General features: G+C 53.3%; 7 protein-coding genes across 7 annotated transcripts; 1 reads left to right on the forward strand and 6 right to left on the reverse strand.

Annotated features, from left to right (window-relative positions):
- Window positions 1-136: 136 nt before the first annotated feature.
- STEHIDRAFT_118152 (uncharacterized protein) lies at window positions 137-3,008 on the reverse strand (the record flags this gene model as incomplete). The annotated part of the gene is made up of 6 exons (XM_007299723.1): window positions 137-589; window positions 650-751; window positions 811-1,001; window positions 1,062-1,982; window positions 2,043-2,739; window positions 2,805-3,008. 6 exons carry the CDS (start codon window positions 3,003-3,005, stop codon window positions 293-295), a joined length of 2,409 nt encoding a protein of 802 aa, XP_007299785.1. The 3' UTR covers window positions 137-292.
- A 349-nt stretch (window positions 3,009-3,357) lies between these two features.
- STEHIDRAFT_49221 (uncharacterized protein) lies at window positions 3,358-3,696 on the reverse strand (the record flags this gene model as incomplete). The annotated part of the gene is made up of 2 exons (XM_007299268.1): window positions 3,358-3,462; window positions 3,532-3,696. The coding sequence occupies 2 exons, from the start codon at window positions 3,694-3,696 to the stop codon at window positions 3,358-3,360; spliced, it is 270 nt and encodes an 89-aa protein (XP_007299330.1).
- A 2,554-nt stretch (window positions 3,697-6,250) lies between these two features.
- Window positions 6,251-7,439, reverse strand: STEHIDRAFT_49810 (thiamine pyrophosphokinase Thi80; the record flags this gene model as incomplete). The annotated part of the gene is made up of 6 exons (XM_007299313.1): window positions 6,251-6,378; window positions 6,442-6,553; window positions 6,611-6,744; window positions 6,809-6,914; window positions 6,981-7,056; window positions 7,162-7,439. The coding sequence occupies 6 exons, from the start codon at window positions 7,437-7,439 to the stop codon at window positions 6,251-6,253; spliced, it is 834 nt and encodes a 277-aa protein (XP_007299375.1).
- Window positions 7,440-8,422: 983 nt separating this feature from the next.
- STEHIDRAFT_107627 (uncharacterized protein) lies at window positions 8,423-10,830 on the reverse strand (the record flags this gene model as incomplete). The annotated part of the gene is made up of 6 exons (XM_007299724.1): window positions 8,423-9,820; window positions 9,914-10,150; window positions 10,219-10,298; window positions 10,412-10,487; window positions 10,587-10,619; window positions 10,795-10,830. 6 exons carry the CDS (start codon window positions 10,828-10,830, stop codon window positions 8,423-8,425), a joined length of 1,860 nt encoding a protein of 619 aa, XP_007299786.1.
- A 2,399-nt stretch (window positions 10,831-13,229) lies between these two features.
- Window positions 13,230-13,832, reverse strand: STEHIDRAFT_118154 (uncharacterized protein). Its single transcript, XM_007299725.1, has 2 exons — window positions 13,398-13,832; window positions 13,230-13,346 (listed from the first exon to the last, which is right to left on the reverse strand). The coding sequence occupies exon 1, from the start codon at window positions 13,826-13,828 to the stop codon at window positions 13,556-13,558; it is 273 nt and encodes a 90-aa protein (XP_007299787.1). The 5' UTR covers window positions 13,829-13,832; the 3' UTR covers window positions 13,230-13,346; window positions 13,398-13,555.
- Window positions 13,833-13,881: 49 nt separating this feature from the next.
- On the forward strand, window positions 13,882-14,757 carry STEHIDRAFT_48612 (Isochorismatase hydrolase; the record flags this gene model as incomplete). The annotated part of the gene is made up of 3 exons (XM_007299217.1): window positions 13,882-14,093; window positions 14,268-14,588; window positions 14,670-14,757. The coding sequence occupies 3 exons, from the start codon at window positions 13,882-13,884 to the stop codon at window positions 14,755-14,757; spliced, it is 621 nt and encodes a 206-aa protein (XP_007299279.1).
- A 1,304-nt stretch (window positions 14,758-16,061) lies between these two features.
- On the reverse strand, window positions 16,062-19,309 carry STEHIDRAFT_152613 (uncharacterized protein; the record flags this gene model as incomplete). The annotated part of the gene is made up of 7 exons (XM_007299726.1): window positions 16,062-16,232; window positions 16,423-16,608; window positions 16,666-17,235; window positions 17,405-17,692; window positions 17,843-18,379; window positions 18,445-18,524; window positions 18,583-19,309. The coding sequence occupies 7 exons, from the start codon at window positions 19,307-19,309 to the stop codon at window positions 16,062-16,064; spliced, it is 2,559 nt and encodes an 852-aa protein (XP_007299788.1).
- Between the last annotated feature and the right edge of the window lie 620 nt (window positions 19,310-19,929).

Below are 19,929 nucleotides of genomic sequence, written 5' to 3' on the forward strand. Positions count from 1 at the left end.
CTCAGTGTGATTGCAAGCCCTCTCAGATTTCTCGTGCTTTTCTCTCTCGCTCACGAAAATCCAACAGTTCTTTCATGACCGACAGAAACCTTATTGCTCGTGGCAGTGTGGGCTGGATCGTTGACGAGACTGAAGAGGCGAAGACGACATATGAAAGCACGTAGTATAACATGAGCGATGTAAATATACACTACAACATCACAGCTGTAATTCAGATCCAAACGTTCGCAAAGTCCAAAGGTAAAAGCAAAACACACCGACAAATAAAAACGGACCTTTCCACTACACGCTATTAAATATCCAACACCTCCACCACGACGTTCACAGTCATGATGACCACGTAAAACCCGATGAGGAAAACGCCCCATGATCGCGGGATGAAATATCCGTTCCAGGGTACGAAGATCATGGTGGCAACGAGGAGCGCAAGGAGGCCGACGGCGCTCACGACGAGAGTGGTAGAAAAGTTGAGTTCGTAGGGTTTTGCGGTGGTGTGGATTATGTACGAGCCAGAAATGCCGACACCGAGAAGCATGTTCAGCATAGGACCACCGAAACACGCGGAGAATCCCATGATAGGTGCAAAGACCTGCAGAAGAGGCTTTAGCTGGCCGACGACTAGATGGCAGCACAAACAAGAAAAACGTACCGCCACACTCATGTTGGCCACAAGATCCGCCAAAGAGTTACCGACCGCAAAGATGGTCAGACCGATGATGGCATCTGAAAGCCCGAAAATGAAGCCGAAGGTCTACGAATATATGATCAGACCAACGGGAGATGCTATCATAGCAATTCTCGAAGACGAACCTGAAGCACTTTCACTACTTCATCAGCGATGGCCATGATCCAAACCATTGCCACTAAGAACCCCATGGAACAGCGGGCTAATCGAGACGCTGGACGATCTCCATTATCCGAAAAGACGATAACCAGCGCCCCTACCGCGAGCCCTGTAATTCCGACCGAAAGCAGCATCCACTTTGCCTCGGTCATGCCTTCTGGTAAATATTAATGGGTGAGTAAGTAAGTTAATCAAGAAGAAGAAAAAGACAGCATACTGAAGAGGACAGATACAGAGAACAACGGCCCAAGAGCGCATTGCGCTGCCATAAGCCATTTGTTATAATGGAGTTCATGAATTTCCTCCTCAACCTCTTCCTCTGCGATCAGAGCCCGCTCAATACCTTCTTCCTCAAAGGAATTGAGGCCCGAGTCCGGCACCACGGTCTTCTCGTGGACATAAGGGCTGTCGTACGGCGTCACGACGACGGGCAAGGTGATCGTCAAGGCCAACACCGCTGGAGCCGCAAACACACCAGCAATCTTTCCGAGCCATGGTTTTGCCCGGAAATGCGTAAGTGTTGGGAATAAGATGTGGTAGGCATGATTCAAGATCTGCAGCACCCGTTTGCGGCGTGACAGTGGCCGAGGCTGATGTTGAACTTCGCTGTCGGCTTCTGAGGATGGTGATGCTGGAGTGTGCGATATTGTCGGAACGTCGGAATGAGGCTCGGCGTCGTGGATCTCGATGAGGGGTGCAATGGGCGGGGACTCGGGAGGCGCGGTGTGACGAATGACGGGTGACCGGTCATTGAGAGGCAGGCCGAGAGTGAGGTCGAATGGGTTTGTGGACTCATCGTGTGATAACGGAGAGCGTGAACGCGAACGTGGGTGGCGGTGGTGATGGTGGTAGTGTCCTCCGGGAAACGGAGTGATTGGTGAATCGAACACGCTTAAGGAGGAGCTTGCAGCTTGTGTCTGCAGTGAAGCAACGACCTCGCGAAACTCCAGAGCGCCCACGAGAGAGAATGACGGCATGGGACTGATCTCCTGTGATGCACGTCGCGTCATGGAGGCCCTTCGAGGTCGGCCCGTTTCTATCTCGAGTCGAGGGGGACTTGGTTGAGATATGGCACGGGACCGAGAATAGGGGTCCGGAGGGTGGAGCGTAGAAGATGCACGGCTCATGACAGGGCTGGCTGAAGAAGTATAAGTATGAACGGGGCGTCGCAGGGTAGAGAACGATTTTGAACACTCACGGTCATCTCTGTACGGCTCATCATCATGATAGACCATTGGGGGAAATTCCTCTTCCGCATATTCGTTTCGTATCATTGCATCCCGTAATCGTGCACGCTCTCTCCGCCTGGATAGCCAACTCGTGATGACGACGGCGAAGACGTAGAGGACATAGACAATGACCAGACCTCCGGCCTCCCATGCCTGAATCGTTCCATCCCACAGCATCACGAGGAAAAGTGTGACGGCAACAGTGAAGAAGCCAATGTCTCGCAAAAACGGGCCTCGGTTGACCTTGAAGGGCTTGATGATACACATGGCGCCGACGACACAGGATACGATGAAGGACGCAGCACCTAATAGCTCCCCTATGGCCAGGCTACCCGAGTTTGCACGCATGGCTGAGAAAGTGGAGAATACGTCGGGGCTGCCGTTACCGAAGGCAAGGAAAGTAACGCCCGCTACATTCTCGTCCAGTCCTAGTATGGAGGCGAGTGTGGCGAGGTTTGGGCAGAAGAAGTCGGATGCGCTTATTCCAAGCGTTGAGAAGAGGAATATGAGCCACAGGATATAACCTGCAAATAAGAATGGGCGAGCAGTCGATGAAGAGCAGAAGTAAGACTGCAGGTAGGGGATGGAGAGGAAGGTGGGAGCGGTGGGGCAGGCGTCCCAGACATGAGAGCATTGCTCCGCCACGGGAAATCCTAGTGGTTTGCACTGTAAAAAAAATTGCAGCCAGTTCGTGAGCACTGGACGTCCTCGCTTGAGTATATAAAACGCACCGTCGCGACTTCAATGTCGAGAGCGGTTGAGTCGTTCGACCCGGAATACAGTGCGACAAGGCTGCGCTTGAGCGACCTGCCGGGATGGGAGATGGAAGGACTGGCGGTGCTCGGGACGAGAGCATACTGGCTCTGTGACCAGAGAATACAGTTGATCAGGAGAACTACGACGAAGACGGCCCTCGAAGATGACAGTGACATGGAGGGCACGGTTTGGGGGAGAACATGGTGAAGCCTGCGGCTCGCGCTCACGGCAAGTGGAGGTCTACCTCCACGTGACTTTCATATCCGTCTCCAACTTCCGGCGACTCACACGCATAACTTGAATGAACCTACGCCACCTTGGTTGTGGCCCGATGTTGCTCCCAGACAATCTGAGCCTCTTAAACAGACGCACACAGATATATTGGGCCCAATTTAGATATAAATTATCGCGAGAACTTGGACACTGCAAAGCACCAGGTTGAACTGGAAACTGATGCAGGACCGATACATTATATATAATACATCCTAAGCATGAGCAGAAGCTCAGATGGTTATGAATCTGCATCTCCTAGTTGAAGCTCCAGTCAGCGTAGATCACACCGACAGACTCGTCAGCGAAGTAGCTGAAAAGGCTGGGCGAGAGGTCGAGACCTCCATAGGGGCAACCAGGGCACTGGACAGAATGGCAGCGTGTCAAAAAATGGGTCGTTGCAATGCCAGTCACAACAAAATAAGCACGAACCTCATCCACAATGGTAGCCGAGGTAGATTTTCCCTGGTACGAGATGGTGATAGAGTCGCCGCAGTATCCACCAGAGCCGTATTGCTGTTCGAGGAGTAAATTAGTGATAGGCCCAAATTCGTCACAACAAGATTTTGGAAGAATGCTCAGAGCAGTGACCCACATCGGCGTTCAGAGCGACAACCTAACGACAGTAATGGAGAGCAATGAGATTAGACGGATCAAATTCAGTGAGAAACCCACAACTCACGTATTCATCGTCAGAGTGCGTCTGGCCACAAGCTCCGGCAGCGCTATCAAAATAAACCCACCCGTAAGCTCTTCACCCGGGTTTCAAGGATCTGAAAACGAGCCACACTCACCCGCCGACTTCGTAGAAGGTCATGCGCTCATTTGTGAACGACTGCCTCTTGCTCAGACCGTTGTCGATGGCCTTGGCGAAGCTAGGAGCAGCGGCAAGGAGAGCAGAAGAAACACCGAGGAAGAGAGTGGAGAAACGCATTGTTGTGAGGGTTGGAGGTTGATTGGTGAAGGCGTGAGGAATGAGCTGAGAGGACTTGGGATGAGGCCCTTGCTGCAGAACGACGACATCTTTTATACCATTGAAAGACCTGCCTGGCGGTGTCTGTCTTTCCAAATAATTGGCTATACTGCAAGGATATGTGTGAATAGGTGAGCTGGCCAGCGCCCCGCTGCTATGCGTATGAAACTCGGGCTGAAGGCCCTTTAGTGATTGAATCTGAACACATAGTTGACCCTCGCGTCTAGTGCCAAGCTCTGGGAACATCAACGGGACAGCAAGAGCAAGATACAGGGAAAGTCGCATAAGGACGACGCTGTACAACGTCCATTTTTGCAGACCCACATGGGCTGTTTAGGCTCTCCTTGCTGATGTTGGCCAGAATAATGAATTTTGTAGTACAATGTCCTGGTAGTTACAGAACTCTGATTAGTGTGCAATCAGCACCCGCAGATATTGCACTTCAGATAATTTGAACGGTGTGCTTACGCGATAACTTCAACCAGCGCCGACGCGCGGGCTCAGAATAGATACGGTGAATGTGAGAATTTGTTTCATCGCTTGCGCGGATGACGGGTACCAGAAAGATGTTACGGATGTCAAGGGCGTCAAGTGCAAAGTCTAGCGGTTTGAAACCGGTCGATGTAAGACCATAGAGAAGAAACTACGCCATCAATGTGGTCGGGGATATGTCTCCATGTCGAGTAGAACCCGTAGACATCATCTGAGATGGTAACATGGTGCTTTTGTCACTTCTTCAACGCCACTCGACCGCTGGCAGAAATGTCCATGGAGCTGTGAACCGTCGCATACAGAGAAGGCGGGGTACGCAGCCAGTTTGTGCGATGCAGTCCAACACTGTGTGCAATGCGCATCCAGGGGTCCTGTGAGCAGGTGAGGTGGAAGGGTAATACCCATGTGCAGAGGATCAACATATAACTCAACCAACAAGTCGAAACAACACAGATATTGCCGATGGCCGGCCTCACCGGCGTACCATACTAGCCCTGGTAGCTCGGTAATAACGTCTCCTCGTTGGGATTCCTGAACGATATCACTTCTCATTCAGTCAAGTTTCTAAATTCCCGATAGGAATACATTCTGTGGATGTAGTGCGAAAGCCAGTATCAGTATTGGAGTCGACGAAAGGAAATGTCCCATAATTGAATAAGTATGAGCTTACCACAAGTTTGACATAGCTCAACGCAGACAGGTATGAAACAGGGTTGGCCGGGTTGAGAGCCTCATCCAGAAACAGGGTGGTAACAGACGTTGTTGAATCAGATAAGACTTAACCTTGAGTTGAGCATCGTATGGTGCCAGCTCAATAAAATTGGCGACGAGAAGGGCCTTGTGGAAGCGAAGTTTCCCGGTCAGGTGCGTGTAGCCCATTTGTGAACCTGCCCGAGCTGATACTCATGGAGGAACACGTTTCAACTATTCTGTCATATTATCGCGACCAAAACCTGTACCAGCCACAAGCACCCGTGCAATGCGCAGACGCCGATCAACGCTAATCAAACAATGAAACGATGTCAAGTTTATCTTACCACGTGAAGCAAATCCCGAACGCCCTGGGGGACATTAGCGTGTCCATCTTCCGTCCCAGCAGAGTATTCCGCTGTAATATTCAGCGAGGATTCGGAAACTTTGACAATCTCGAAGGGGCTCAAACTTCAGAGGGCATACCGCACTAACGGCCTCCAGAAAGCGATGAATAGCCGTGATGTCGCATGGTGAAAGGTGAATATCATATGTAGGTGCTACGGGAATTTTGCATCAACGGGTTCCGCGTATGGTGAACCTATGATTTACCTCGGCGACAATCTTGACCGATGTACAATGCGTAAGCATAGATGTCTGAAAATAAGCGGAATTCACTTACAAAATTTGGAGGGCTATTGGCCCGACCACAAGCGCCGCCGTAGAAGTTCCGAACTCATCAACGGAATGAAATCCAGATCCAGCGTTGCCCGACAGGTCAGATATCAACGGGACCAGGTAAGTGAAAATATAACCGAAAGATCCATGAGCGTGGATCAAACCATAGCAGATCCGCGGGATTGCAAGTTGGATCGGCTGGCCATTGCTCCTTCGTAGCAGCGCTTCGGAGACAGAGATAGTTATTATCCAATAAGCATATCAGAAACTTACACACGAGCTCTATGGACGGTATCACGGGAAATATGAGCAGTGCAACTAGCTTATCTGTTTCAACTCTGCACACCACCAGATAGGTCTGGACGTTTTCACCCATACGGTCGATTCTTCTGGTACGAGGTGATTTGAAGTGGAGACCATGCCGTCGAAAGATGAAACGTTATCGGCTGGGAGTATCGGTGAAAGTGTCAGAAGGGAGGGAAAAGACTCTAAAGAGTTGATGAACTTACACAGATTCCACCTCAGACCGGTAGTTGAGAGCACAGTGGAATCGATACCGACGGGAAGTAAGCCGCATGTGGGGCCCAGTACCGAGTGCTCAATTGAAATGAAGTGTTCTCCCTGCTGAAGGTTGAGTGAAGATCGGACAGACGGGGCCCATCACAAGCGTTGACATACCTCGTCAAGAACCCAGCCGACGTTCTCATCGGTGACAGCAAAGACACGACGACCAGTCTTCCGAAGCTTGTGTAGGTATGACAAGGTATGAATGGTCTGGTCCAAACGACCTGAAAGTCCGCCTAGAAGAACGACTTCATACATATCCTGAAAAGTTGATTTGAGGTGAGAAGGTAGGAAGGCAAAGGTAGAATGGACCCACGTCGTCTGGTGCTGTGGAGCGTTTCTCTATCTCCTCGAGACTGGATATACATTTCATCAAATCTGTGGAATACTGATCCTCATCGGTGATTATTGGGACACCCTATGAAAGTTCATGCCCTTCTCGTTAGATGCTATGGTGTATATGTGGATACGGGAGACTACAGACTTTCGAAGTGTAGTAGTCCTTGACATCGTCGCGAAGAGAGTCGAGGTCGCCTTTGATGAGATCTGGGAGATACTTGCTTAGACCGCAAATCTCATCAGTTTCGAAACATAAGTCGAAAGGCTGGATAACTCACAGACGTTCATCTACGGCCTCGCCACAATCCTGCACATTGTCCGCAGACGAGCAAGCTTCCCGGAGAAGATCATGGACCCTGTTTGCACCGCCATCCGCGCAGAAGTGGTGTTGGGTAGAGCTCCATAACCTATCGAATAGCGAGAAAGAAAAAGGCTGGTTCAGGACTATCAAGGCCCGCTTGTGTTGCGTGTGGCTAGACTCGGAAGAGCGCTCGGATGTTGGGAGAAGGAAGGATGTGGACCAATGCTTTGTTTCATAGGTTCCTATTGCGGACGTGGGGGATATTCCTGCCTTCGTGGAGAACTGTGTCTGGTGATCTGCCATGTCGGCCTGCAGGACGATGAGGTACAACGATTGGTTCGAAGCAGGCCTGTGAAGCCTCGCCACACACTCAGAGTTGAGCATGTCAGATAAGATAATCTCGACAGATGTGGCCACTGTCCCGGATTTAGTCGCCAACTTGTCGCCAACGCTGTACTATCACTGGCCCTTTGTTCGGACAATCCGGACTGCAAAAAATCTAGCTCAGGCAGTATAAGGTCTCTTGCCATGAAAATTTGCACACACAATGCCCTCTACTGTAGCTACATGCCCATGCAATTTTGTTGTGGATTGCTTGAGAGAAAGGTTGTCGATCGGGGGGTGGGACCGTCGATCGGACAGCCGATCCCGCCAAAGCGTCCGAAACACCCCCCTCCCCATTCGACCTCCCACTGCCATTATTGTACTCAAATCACTTCACATATGGTCTAGTGGTGATTTATCATGATTTATGAGAACTTGAACGGGGAGAAACGATAGGGAATTGGACGTGTTTTTTGCACTGTCCGAACAACGGTTTGTCCGAACAAGGGGCCACTGATACTTAGTAGTGCTCCATTTTGTGGTCCGCCCTTCTTTGCGCCCACAATTTGGCCGTACACCACTGCGCATTGCAGCAGACATGAACATTACAGATTGCCCGGAAAAAAGAGTGGGGCCACTGTGGCCCACCGGTAGCATAATTGTTCGGCAGTTACGGTATTCAAGAATTGTCCGAGAATGAAGAGTAGTGTCCGTTAATAATATAGACAACGCAGGCTCCCATCAACCCCCCATAAGTTCCCGCTCATTGCATAAATCAAATCAGGGCGAGTAGTGCCGATGGGAAAAGATCTTGACTTTTGGTTTTTTTTGACGAGGAGTATAACGAGATGGTTAAAGGCTATGGTTCCTGAAATAGAGATCAGTCTCAGCGCATGAAGGACATATCTGGATAATGAGTTCATTGCCTACCTTCAGATTTAGCGATTACTTTCTAATTTGATCTACCCATCACTATCACCACCACTCCTACTGTCCTTCTTCTCACCCCTCCCCTGCGCACCCAACATCTCAAACCCATCCAAACCCATCCCTTCATCCAAACCCACGAACTCCCCCTCTCCGTCCTCGCTATCACCCCGTTCTCCTTCGATGCCGATGTTCGTCCCGCTCAGACCAGAGCCAGAGCCAGACATGGACGTAGGAGGGAGACTAGACGAGGACGAAGCGCCCATATCGAGGTCTGGCACCGCAGTAGCCAACAAATCCAACCAATTCGGTCCCTCTACCATCCCTCCATTCCCTCCTCCGTCCCCTCCGTTCCTAGTCCCTCTCCCTGCGCCTGAGGATGAGTGGTCCGACGAACCATGTTGCTGCGATTGTGAACTTGGGTTGTACTGTGGCCAGTCGAACGAGTACATCAGTTCATTGTTATTATTCGCGGGAGGTTCGGGATCACTGAAGAGGGACTCCAGGTCGAATGCGGAGAGTGGGTTGGAGTGATAGTTGAACGGTAGGCCGCTTACCCCACCACCACCTCCTGATGCTCCCCCGTTCCCTCGTGTACCATCTCCCGATCCGGAGTCCGTTCCCGCACCAAACACACCGGCGAAGAGATCTTGCCCTCCTGGGCTCATCGGTCCTCCCACCCCATGCCCACCCCCACCCCCACCCCCACCTCCTTCACCTAGGCCACCACCAGGACCCGACAGGGGATGCGTACGTCCCGGGTAGCCAGGCTGTGGCGTCGATGAATTAGAAGAGGAAGAAGAAGGTAAACCCCCGGGTCGGCGCGACGCTGACTTAATTTGTCCGTATCCTCCTGCACCACCTGAGGAAGAAGGTGGCGGCGCTGGAGTACGACCATGCAAGTGTGAGTGTTCGTCGTGAAATGGGGAGTTTCCATTCCCGCCGCTGCCGCCTCCGCCTCCGTGTAGAGGCGATGAGTCGTCGTACAGGTAGGAGGACGCGCTTCCTCGTCCGACGAGGCTGGTTGCAGACGTGGGCGAATGGTGTGGATAGGAATGGTGCATGTCGAGACTTGGGAGAGAGGTGCTTGAGAGACGAGGTCGTTTGTTCGGATTGCTTTCGTTTCCGTACCGTCCCAGCTGGTGTGTGAGAGAGAGATGCGAACCGAGAGATGGGTACGGTTGGTGCGATTGTTGTTGGTGCAATAGATGACTGTGAGACTGGTAGGCCGCTAGGCGGCTGCGTGTGTGTCGGTCGGAAGAGATGGGCATCGTTGGGGAAGTCGAAATGGAGGGCACGCCGCCGAGGGAAGAGACGTCGTCAAAGCTGAAAGGCACTAGAGAGGGGATGGAGAGAGTAGACGCCGAAGAGGATAAGTTGGAGGAGAGTGGGTGGTTGTGGTGTGGGTGGTTTGAGAAGGAGGTATAGTCCATCTGTATCGCACATAAGTAGAAGATCGTCAATAACAAAACAGACGGGAGAGTCTGATATAATGAACGAAGAGCAACTGGTGAAAGTGCACGCACGTCAATACCCATGTCCCCTTCCGCCTTCACTGAAAGTGGTCTCCCTCTCTTTCCTCTTTCCTCTCCACCGGATGGTTTCCCTCCGTCTGCGTCACCCTCACCGCGAGCGGAAGGCTCATCCGCCATATCCTGATCGTCGTCGTCGTCTCCGGCGTCATCTTCTGCGCCCGCAGCACCAGAGGGAGCCGGGTTCCCGCTGAAGTCGCTCGGAGTTCGAGTGTCGCGCTCTCCGCTAAACTATAATAGTCCCACGGAGATGTGAGAAGGAACGAAAGTGAGAGTGAGATATGGAAGCGCGGACGTACCCGCCGTTGACGGTCTACGATGCCTCGAATGTCCGACGAGCAATACTGATAAAGCTTTTCCGCGTGCCCTTGTCGCTTCTCTGCTCAGCATTCGATGAATATTGAATAACGAGACCGTCAGGATTGTTGTTGAGGACAGGGAGGTGAACGTGAGCCAAAAATAGAACAGACAACAGGCTAAGCGTGGACGGACCAAAAATGATGACTGCGACGTCGACCGAGCAAAGGACGCCGAGCTCGTACGCTTTCTTGAATAGACCGGTCCTGCGCTGCTCGTCATAAATGCCAATGTATAATGGGAGGAGGCGATGAAGGCGCGTGGCGGTCAGCTATGCTATTTTTACAACTAGAAAGTCTTGGCAGGCTACCTTTAGGAAAGTGACGGAGCGGTTGCGCTCGTTCTGCAAAACCACGACATTCAATCGGCGACGAAAATATCGACGGCGACAGGATTGGCGGTGAAGTAGACGCAGATGCGAAGGTAAGCACGACGGACGCGAAAATAGCACGGCGCAGAGACGAAGTGGGAATGGGGCAAGACATATACGACGTAAGAGGAGGTGAGATGATACAGACCGTTATTGGCTGAATCTCAATCTTCTTGCGTCCCATGTTTCGCTAGCCGGGCCTTCTTGCTGTGTTGTGCCAGGAGTAGAGGGGGGAAGGGTGGCAAGGACAGGGTACGGGTCGAACTCTGGTCCGAGGGAAATGTGGCCCAATGCGGGCTGGGCACCTATTTATGCTCCTACAAGCAACGCCAAACCATTGGACGGTCACCTTCCCCCGCACTACCACCGACCGTGCATCCCGCTTTCCTCTTTCGCTGGAATTTCTCAGCGCTCGAGTCCTCGTTTACGCCTTGCCGCTTTCGTATTGCGGATTTCTGATTTGTGCAGTCTGCGACAGCCTTCTACGTCGAAGAATTCGTTACATACCACTTGCTTCGTCTCGTCGTCGAGCAACCTCGCATACCATCATGGAATCAAAGTAGTCACCCTCCTCGGGATCAGACCCAAAGTTTCTCACTCGCCTTGTTCACTCGGACGGAGTGCTCCTGGAACCAACTTCTTCAAGCCGCTCACGCAGCCGAAACTGCAGCCGACCGACGGCAATGTGACCAAGGTATGACAATGACAGATCACAATCCTGGTCCAGGAGAGGATTCACTGGATACAACGAGTGTAACACTCTGCCGAAGCCTCGAGCTGAGGGGTTACACAACCCAAGTAGTCTTCAATTCGAAGCGCGCTACATGTTACACATCTTCTTACAATTTTAATTTCGTAGTAACAATTCCATACAAGGAGACGGAATATGGGTGGAAACGATGCACACGAATCTAATCATTAGTCCCAAACACCTCCACTAACCCTCTAAGATTCTAACGCGGGCCATCGTCCTGTAACTCTCAGTCCTCCCGCAACGTCCGCGACCGTCACGTCAATAGTGGGCACCTTTCAGCTCCTCGCGTTCTTCACTTTCGCCTTTCCAATAAGTACTCCCTCGTCGAACAAAAGTCATATGATCCCGCATACATACCCAGTCCTACCCCGCTCATCGCCCCTGATTCACCCCGCCAGCCTTCGGAGCTATCCAACGGTTCGAAGAAGCCTGGATGTCCCGGTAGAAGCAAGCTACATAGGAAGAAGGCGCAGTCCATCACGATACTTATCTGGGCCTCGACGGTCCCTCAATTGACAATTGACCCCTGTACATGTTCTCCGCAAGTGGAGGGAAGTCTTGACGGAATGTGGCCCGGGTTGAAATGCGCGCGAGGACAAGAGGGTTGCGAAAGGGAAGGGGTTGATATAGTAGTATGTGGTAGTGGAATGTACGATATATATATGGAGGTAAGGTTGTGATACGAGATTCAAGTTGCCAGTAAAGTCGCCACCGATGATCATGTTTGAATACTTGAGGGCGAAGTTCCTTTTAGAAATGGAGGTATTAGCGGAGCTGGTGAGTACTGAAGCCTGATAATCAGGAACGGCGGTTCGTCGCACCTTATGTATAACATACCAAAAACGCCCAGGAGACGAGTCATTGGCAGAGTCGGCAACTTAAATATTAGGGCCATACTATAAACCTTGGTTGGATTGAACTCCTCCAACCATGAGGCCACGAGATTTTTTACCACTAGGTAAGTAGCCAGGATGACGATGATGGGCCCTTAAGCTTTTCGACGATAGCTCCAAGTTCAACGGAAAGAGTCGGAGAGTATTTGCATTTGAGAGCTTCGAGTGTATACGCCTTTTGCAAACTTAGCCGGCGTCCCCATCAAGGGGTGTGAAGAGACAACTCCAAGTCAAAGCACAGAGAGGGAGGTGAGATGTGTCAAGTATGCGACAAGACACAACGTCGATCGTTCCGATCGATATTAGTAGCCCGGCGGAAGCGAAACCGTCAAAGGCGAAGGCCTCCGAATTCAACAAGGCCAAATAGCGTTTTTGTGCCTAGTGGCGCACTGTGGCACCGTTCTCGGACATGTCACATGAGAGCCACGGCACGACCGTCCGCGAACTGGAAGCTTGAAGAGTGTAGACGTGTAAGGACGGGCGAGAGAACGATAGGTGCTGAATAAAACCACGAAGAAAAATATCAGCAATAGATCCAAGAACGTATCATATAGGAGAGAAAAACGAGCATTAATTGCGTCCAGGAAAGCAGTGAGAATGGATGCGCGAAAAGTATGACGAGTGTATGCATACCGAGCCAGGGCATTGTTGCGGGCGAGCGAGGAGAGAGCGCAGTTGTATACAGTAGAGACAGCGTCATCCATCCTCGGGTTGAAATATCGTCTGCACTGCCTTTGGGAGACTACGTCATCCGTGCATCTTTACCGCTACTACCACCACCGCTGCCCTCTTCCTCAGGCTGTGTTCTATCACACAACTTCATGTCGTCCCCGGCGTATCTCTCAATTCGAGCTCACGTATGCTCAAACCCAAACGGCGTCGGCTTCTGTATCTCCGCCCCTTTGTGATTCTGGCTCCGAGCCCTGCCAACGTGTCCTCCCAGCTGCCCATAAAACTCCCACCGATGTGACCTGGAAGACAGAAGTTGGATTGGGAACTCAGTCGAGGTTGAGGGTAGGAAGGAAAGGAGATTGTGATGACGAGGGAAGAAAGGTGAGCGCAATGCGCATAGCCGGAGAGAACCCCCGTTCACATAAAGAGAAGACGCAACCCTATAATCCCGAGTGAACCGCAAACAACGCGACATAGGGTCTGCCTCGTCATGAACACGATGCCTTCCATTACGCCCTTGCCAGCAGTCAAAAGTCTCCTGGCGAAAGGCGACGAGTCTTTTGGGACGGTAAGCACCGATCCAGCGTTTCTCACCAGTTAGTAAATCTGCACTGATCTGAGTTCAGGATGTAAACTTGTACGGGTTCAAGGGTTGCGCGCATTGCGTCCTCAGCCGAGTTGTGAAACCTAGATAGTTTCCCAAGTTCGTCCGCCTTTGGGGTCGCGCGTGCAGGGAGGCACGGGTGGCGAGAGGGCTCAGGGGGTGGCGCCGGGGCAGTGAGGGCCCGCCTTCCGCTACATTCCATTCGCCCTGAGTCCGTCCTTCCACTACCTTCCACTCCAGGCCTGCACAGTTCACCCATCGCCTTTATAACAAGCCTGATTGCGACGGTGAAAAACGAGCAACGCGACCGAAATGCAAGCCCCACCGAACACCGTGCTGCTCGTCATCGACGCCCAAGCGTCCAACTTCCTCCCTCCGCCCCTCGGCGTCCCCGACGGCGCCATCCTCCTCCTCGCCCTCCAGCGCGTCCTCTCCATAGCCCGCGCCGCCCGCGACAAACCGCTCATCATCCACACCACAAATCCCCCCGACTTCTTCTCCTCGCCGCTCGCACACGCACACACGTCCACCGCCACCGCCGCAGCCTGCTCCGTCCCGTTTCACCATCGAGACCGGCTCTCGCTCGATCCTCGCAAACTTAACCACGCAGGATATCCCTCCGACCCTCTCGATCCCGGTCCGGAACGCTCTGCTCGTTGCCTCAGTAGCGTCTCCTCGACCTCCTCGCCTCCATCGAGCCCACTCTCATCCCCTCCCGCATCCCTCCATATTCCGTATCCCCTCCCTCTCCGCCCGCTACCCTCCGAACCCGTCGTCTCAACCCCTAAAAACAACGCGTTTTCACATACGCGGCTTTTCTCGCTCATCCCACCCGGTCCTAACGTCCTCGTTGTCGTCGTAGGCTGCCAGACCGATTTTTGTATACGCGCGACGTGCAGTGCAGCGCTGGATAGGCGTAACCAGGTCGTGTTGGTGAGGGGCGCACATGGGACTTATGATAGGATGGATGTGCCCACGCCGGGCGGGAGGAGGAGGGCCGCTGTCCGTTCGCGGGCGCCGTTCGGTCTCGGCTTGGGAGGTGCGGGCGTCGGGATGGGCATGTTGGAGAGCTCGGGGACGTTGGAGAGGACGGGGGCGAGGGTGGTGCAGGGGGAGATAGAGGCGGAGTTGGAGGAGGCGGGGGTGGTGCTTGTGGATGTGGAGGATGTGGAGGAGTTGTTTGGTTGATGGGGATTGTGGGTGAGGTGTGGCCCGGGTGCGGTGAGTTCGTGTTTGTTTCTGTGGGTTTTTTGGTATCTGTTGGGGTTAGCTTCCTTTTATATCTTCATCTATCTTTCGAGCGGTATTATCCTCCTGTGTCCATCTTGTATTCATACATCCCATCCCCCCTCTTTCGGTCCCTAACTCTCTCTCTCTCTCTCTCTCTCTCTACCTCCTTCTACATCTCTTTTCTCCTCCAGGGTATCAACCGGTCTGTCTCCTTCAGCAACTCAGTGATTCGTTTCACTCCTCGGTCCAGTGCTCGCTCAAATGTACTGTACATCTATCGCAGTATTTAACGTATCTTATTTTATAGCACTTATCACCCGACCGCCTTCGTCTTCGTACTTACAACCCAACGCTTTTGAAATATAAGTACTCGCAGTCATCACCATCCCTCCCTAGGTCTCGACGGACTTATCTTCTTGAGTCCCCCCCCCTCTCTCTCTCTCTACAACGTTAAACGGAACCCACACCGATTCGAACGATGACGCAGCCCCCTCTCCATCTCCATCTCCATCTCCCCCTCCATCTGCATTTCAATTTCAATATCCAGTCGTCCAGCCCCTCCGAGCGATCAAGATCACAAATTATCGGAATCGGAGATAATGCATTAACCCCGATCCGACGTCGATCCAACTCGATGAGTCTTGAGATCCAGATCGGATAGCGATGAAGCGGGGGCTTCGGGATTCAATAAGGACAAATAAACGAACGAACGAACGGGTCTGACCTTTTACTACTGTAGTATTAGGAATCGAGCGAACGAGGGCATGCACTTAGACTTATAATGCTATCTAGCGAGACAAAGTAATCGGATTTTTATAGCACCATATACGAAAACAATACCGCCGTGGGCATGAAAATAAGGTGAACTGAGCCCGATTCATTGCGAATTGCGAAAGTCATGGTGTGTGGTGTGTGGAGTAGATACAGAATTGAGCATATATGTACATATAACAATAAACAGCGACACTAGCTGCAGACCGCAGATGCACCCCGACTACGAGTATTGGCCAGGCGGAAGGACGGAAGGACGGAAGGACGGAAGGACGGTGAGGTGAAGCTCCTTGAACACCGATGATGATCAAAGCGGCACGCGACCGCGAACGAAAACCGAAAACGAAAACGAAGACGACAAACGAAAACAAAACATGAGAGCATTCCAAAGCATCCGACCTCCCCTCTCTCCCCTCTCCCCTCTCCCCTCCCATTCCTTCCTCCCTTCCTTCCCTCCCACCTCACCCCCCCTCCCTCCCACCTCACCCACCTCACACACCCCCCTCCCCCTCCCCCTCCCTCTTAACCAACAAAAACCCTCCCTCCAACCCCTGCACCGCCTCCCCGCCCTGCGTATCCCTCCACCGTCCCACGAAGTTCCCGCCGGCGTGTATGTAGCCTTGGAAGAGCCAGCGGGGGCCGGGGTGGTGGGTGGGGTCGGACTTTGTTTGGGTGAGTTGAAGAGGGGAGGTGGAGAGGGGGGAGGTGGGAGGTGGTGGAGTGGAAAGGGGAGGGGAGGATTCAAGTTTGCATGCATGGGCGGGGCGGAACGGGGGTAATGATGATGATCGAGGTCAGTTGAAAAGTCCGAGATGTGCAAGAGAGAAAGAAAGAAAGAGAAACAACACGTACCGGATACCTCAACATCAACACCATCCCATCCCACGATCTCACGCGCGCTATAAACCCAAAATGGCCAAATGCGTCCCCGAGCGGGCCTGTCTGCAAGGCCACAAGGAACACGACAAGATGTGAGCAAGCGAGGGGAGCGGAGGGAGTGGAGGGATGTATAAACAGAGTGCGAGCGATGTATGAAGACTGAGAGGGAGCGATGTATAAACGGAGCAAAGACAGAGACAGAGAGAGACGACCGACCTCGCCAGCAAGAATAATATCCTGCACGCCCGACGTCGCATAATCCACATGATCCTCCATCACCACCTCTCCCTGTGCTTCCCCCTCCGCATCCGCATCTGAATATGTTTCCATCCCTTCATCCTCTTCCTCCTCCCCTTCCTCGTCATCTTCGCGAGGATTCGAGGTCCCAGATCCAGCCTTCGGACCATGGGAATGGAAGTCAGGCTGTCCTGTCAATGGCTGAGGATCCACCTCGCTCTCTTCACCATCATGTTCCCCATCCCCACCCCCCGCCCCCGCCCACACCCCCCCTGCAAAAGGCGACTCCTTCCTCCACCTAAACACACACGCGTGCCCTCCTCCCTCTCCCTTCCCGTCCTCCCCATCCTCCCCATCATCGTTTGTGTTCGTGTTCGTGTTCGTGTTCGTGTTAGCATCATCACCGTTAGTGTTGTAATCACGCTCCGGGAAGCCTTTCCGCGGCAGCGCCGAACGCACGGTAGATGAATTATACCCCCCGATGGAAGGGATGTATTCTTCGTAGCGGTGTGTGGAGGAGGTTGTGGGGTCTTCGAATATTAGGGCGTTCTGTTGCGAGTTGTCAGAACGGATGAATGAATGGGTCAGGATACGCGCATGGACTGACAGGGAGGGGGGAGAGGAGGAGGAAAGTGAAAAGTGAAAGTGAAAAGTGAAAAGTGAAAAGCAAAAATGGAAAGGGAAGTGGATAGGGAAAGAAAGGAAGGGGAGAACGAACCTCGACACTCCGCATCTTAACGCCCTCCGGAAACCAAGCATTCATCATCCCCTCCCCATGCATCTCCATCTCCATCTCCCCATCCTCACGCTCCCCCTCCCCCTCATGCCAAGACTCCCCCGTCCTCAACGGCACGCTACCCTCAAACGAATGATACTCCCGCAGCTCACAATAAAACGGATGTTGAGTGAGGGTGCAGTCGAGGTCGCCGGTCGGGGGGTTGACGTGGCCGTGGATGGGGATAGAAGGGGAGAGCAGGATGGGGAAGAAGCGGGCGATGTCGGGGTGCTGGGTGATACGACGTGCGAGTTTGATGAAATGAAAGAGCGTTCGATGAAATGAGATGGTGTGAGATGAGATGGTGTGTGTGAGATGAGGACGAGGACGAGGACGAGGACGAGGACGATGACGAGGAAAAGGAAAAGGAATGAGACGTACAGAGATGACGCCGTGCCATGAACCACTCAAGCTCCCAGGTGAGATGACCCGTCCACGAAGGATAGGTTCATCTTCGAGCGCGAAAGGATCGGTACAACTGACGAGTCGATGCCAATCCTCGTCGTTCCGCTCGCTACGGGTCGGCCTGTCTTCTTCTTCGTCCTCATTCTCTTCTTCGCGTGCGTCGGAGGTGGAGGCAGAGGCAGAAGTACAAGGGAACGAGATTTTATTCGTGTTATGGATCCAATGATGATGCGCCGCCGCGCGAAAAACAGAGACGGGGTCATTCGGGTTAATAGCCTGCGCGTATTGATTATATGGCATCTGTTTAAGCCCGACGAAAGCGCGCGCAGAGGCGAGCATCATAGCGGGCGGGACGAGAGGGGGGTAAGAGATACGGATGGGGAGAGAGAAGTGGTTGATTGTGGTTGTGGGAGGGACGAGGTCGAAGGGGAGTTGGAGGGCTTCGGGGGGGAGGTCTGGGAAGTGGCAGAGGGGGAGGGATTTGAAGGAGGAGGGGAAGTAGCTGGATGGGTACTGTGGAGGTGATCAGCGAGGGAGTGAGGGAGTAGGGAGAGGGGAAGGGGAGGAGAGGGAGATACCTGGAAACCTCGGAGAACAAAGGCATGGAGGAGATTGCGGACGGTCTGACGCTGGATCGGGGTCTCGCGCTGGATGTCGTCTGGGAGGGAGGGTGGAGTGTGAATAGGGGCAAAGGTGAGATGGAGTGAGAGGGGTACCTGGAGTGGTGGTCATCCAGATGAGCCAGAGGATGAGACTGGTGATCTCCACGTCTTCCTGGGTGAGAGCATACCAGGGCCTGCCCTGAGCACCGTACCTGAGGGAAACGAGTAGCCAGAGCCAGTGTTGGAGGCCGGCCCAGTTGACGAGCAGCTCAGCGTTTTTGTAGTCGTCCTCGAGAACGGCCAGATAGAGCACCCAGAGGTCGCGCTTCAGGAGAGCGGGGCTAGAGCGATAGAGCGCAGAGAAGCGTTGGCGGACTGGGAGGGGAGTGGATGGACGGGCGGCTCTGACGCGGCGGAGGGTGAGGTAGCGCAGGCGGAGCTGGTCAGCGAGGGCGTCGTCGGTCAGGTGGAAGTCGCCGAGACGGCGTGCGGGGGCTTCTGTGTCGAAGGCTACACGGAAGCAGTCTGCGAGAATGCTGGTCTTGAGCGGGTCGAGCGCTGCTTTGACGGTGCGCGAGGTGAGGAAGAGCGAGAGCAGGTCGTGTGGCCGGCGCGGGTCGAATGCATGGAAGGCAATGCAGCCGAGGACGTCGGGGACGAGGCGTTCGAAGGACGAGCGGTGGTCCATGGCGGAGGATGTGTGGGGAGTGAGACCATCGCTGGGCGTATTTGTAGGGGAAGAGGAGAAGAGGAGGACCAGGAGGACGGACTGCGAGTGTTGATCCCCGCTTTCGTCCACTCCAAGTCCCCGTCCAGGCACTCCCCGCTCGGCGTCCGGCATCTCACGCCCTCTTAGCGCTTTGATCATCTCTCTCTTCCGTCCTCCGTCGATCGTCACCGTTCTATCCCCTCGGCATTCCACGAACGCTCTTTCCCACACCCCACCTCCATCCACACATCCTCCACACCGCCCTCCCCAACGTAATCCGTCCCAGCTCTCTCTCCGAATCCCGCCCCCTTCCGACTTTCTCCCGTCCTTGACTCACTCACCCTCATCTCCGTCCACACGAGGCCCACATCTCACAAACCGCGACGACTCCACTCTCCTCAAAACTCTTACCCGCCTCCTCTCGCGATCACTCCCGTCGTCGCCATCCCATCATGCCGTCCCTTTCCTCCGCTTTCTCCATCCATCTCTCTATTTCCGTTCTCGACCTCTTCATCTCCGTCTTTTTTCTCTCTCTTTAGCCTCACGACCTCATCACCATCACCGTCATAATTCGTCTCAGCGCTCCGTGCTGTGTCCAACTTTACACCTTCGGATCGTTTCAAATGTGTACGATCGTCACTCACGCTGTGTGCGCATATTGCCGTTACACCACCACTGCCTAGGTGAGTCTTTCTCGTTAACTGCACAGATTTCAATACCGTACCACCCCCCGAACATCAACATGCCGCTAC

The sequence above is a fragment of the Stereum hirsutum genome (genome assembly GCF_000264905.1).
Source record: "Stereum hirsutum FP-91666 SS1 unplaced genomic scaffold STEHIscaffold_2, whole genome shotgun sequence".
NCBI classification, from domain to species: domain Eukaryota; kingdom Fungi; phylum Basidiomycota; class Agaricomycetes; order Russulales; family Stereaceae; genus Stereum; species Stereum hirsutum.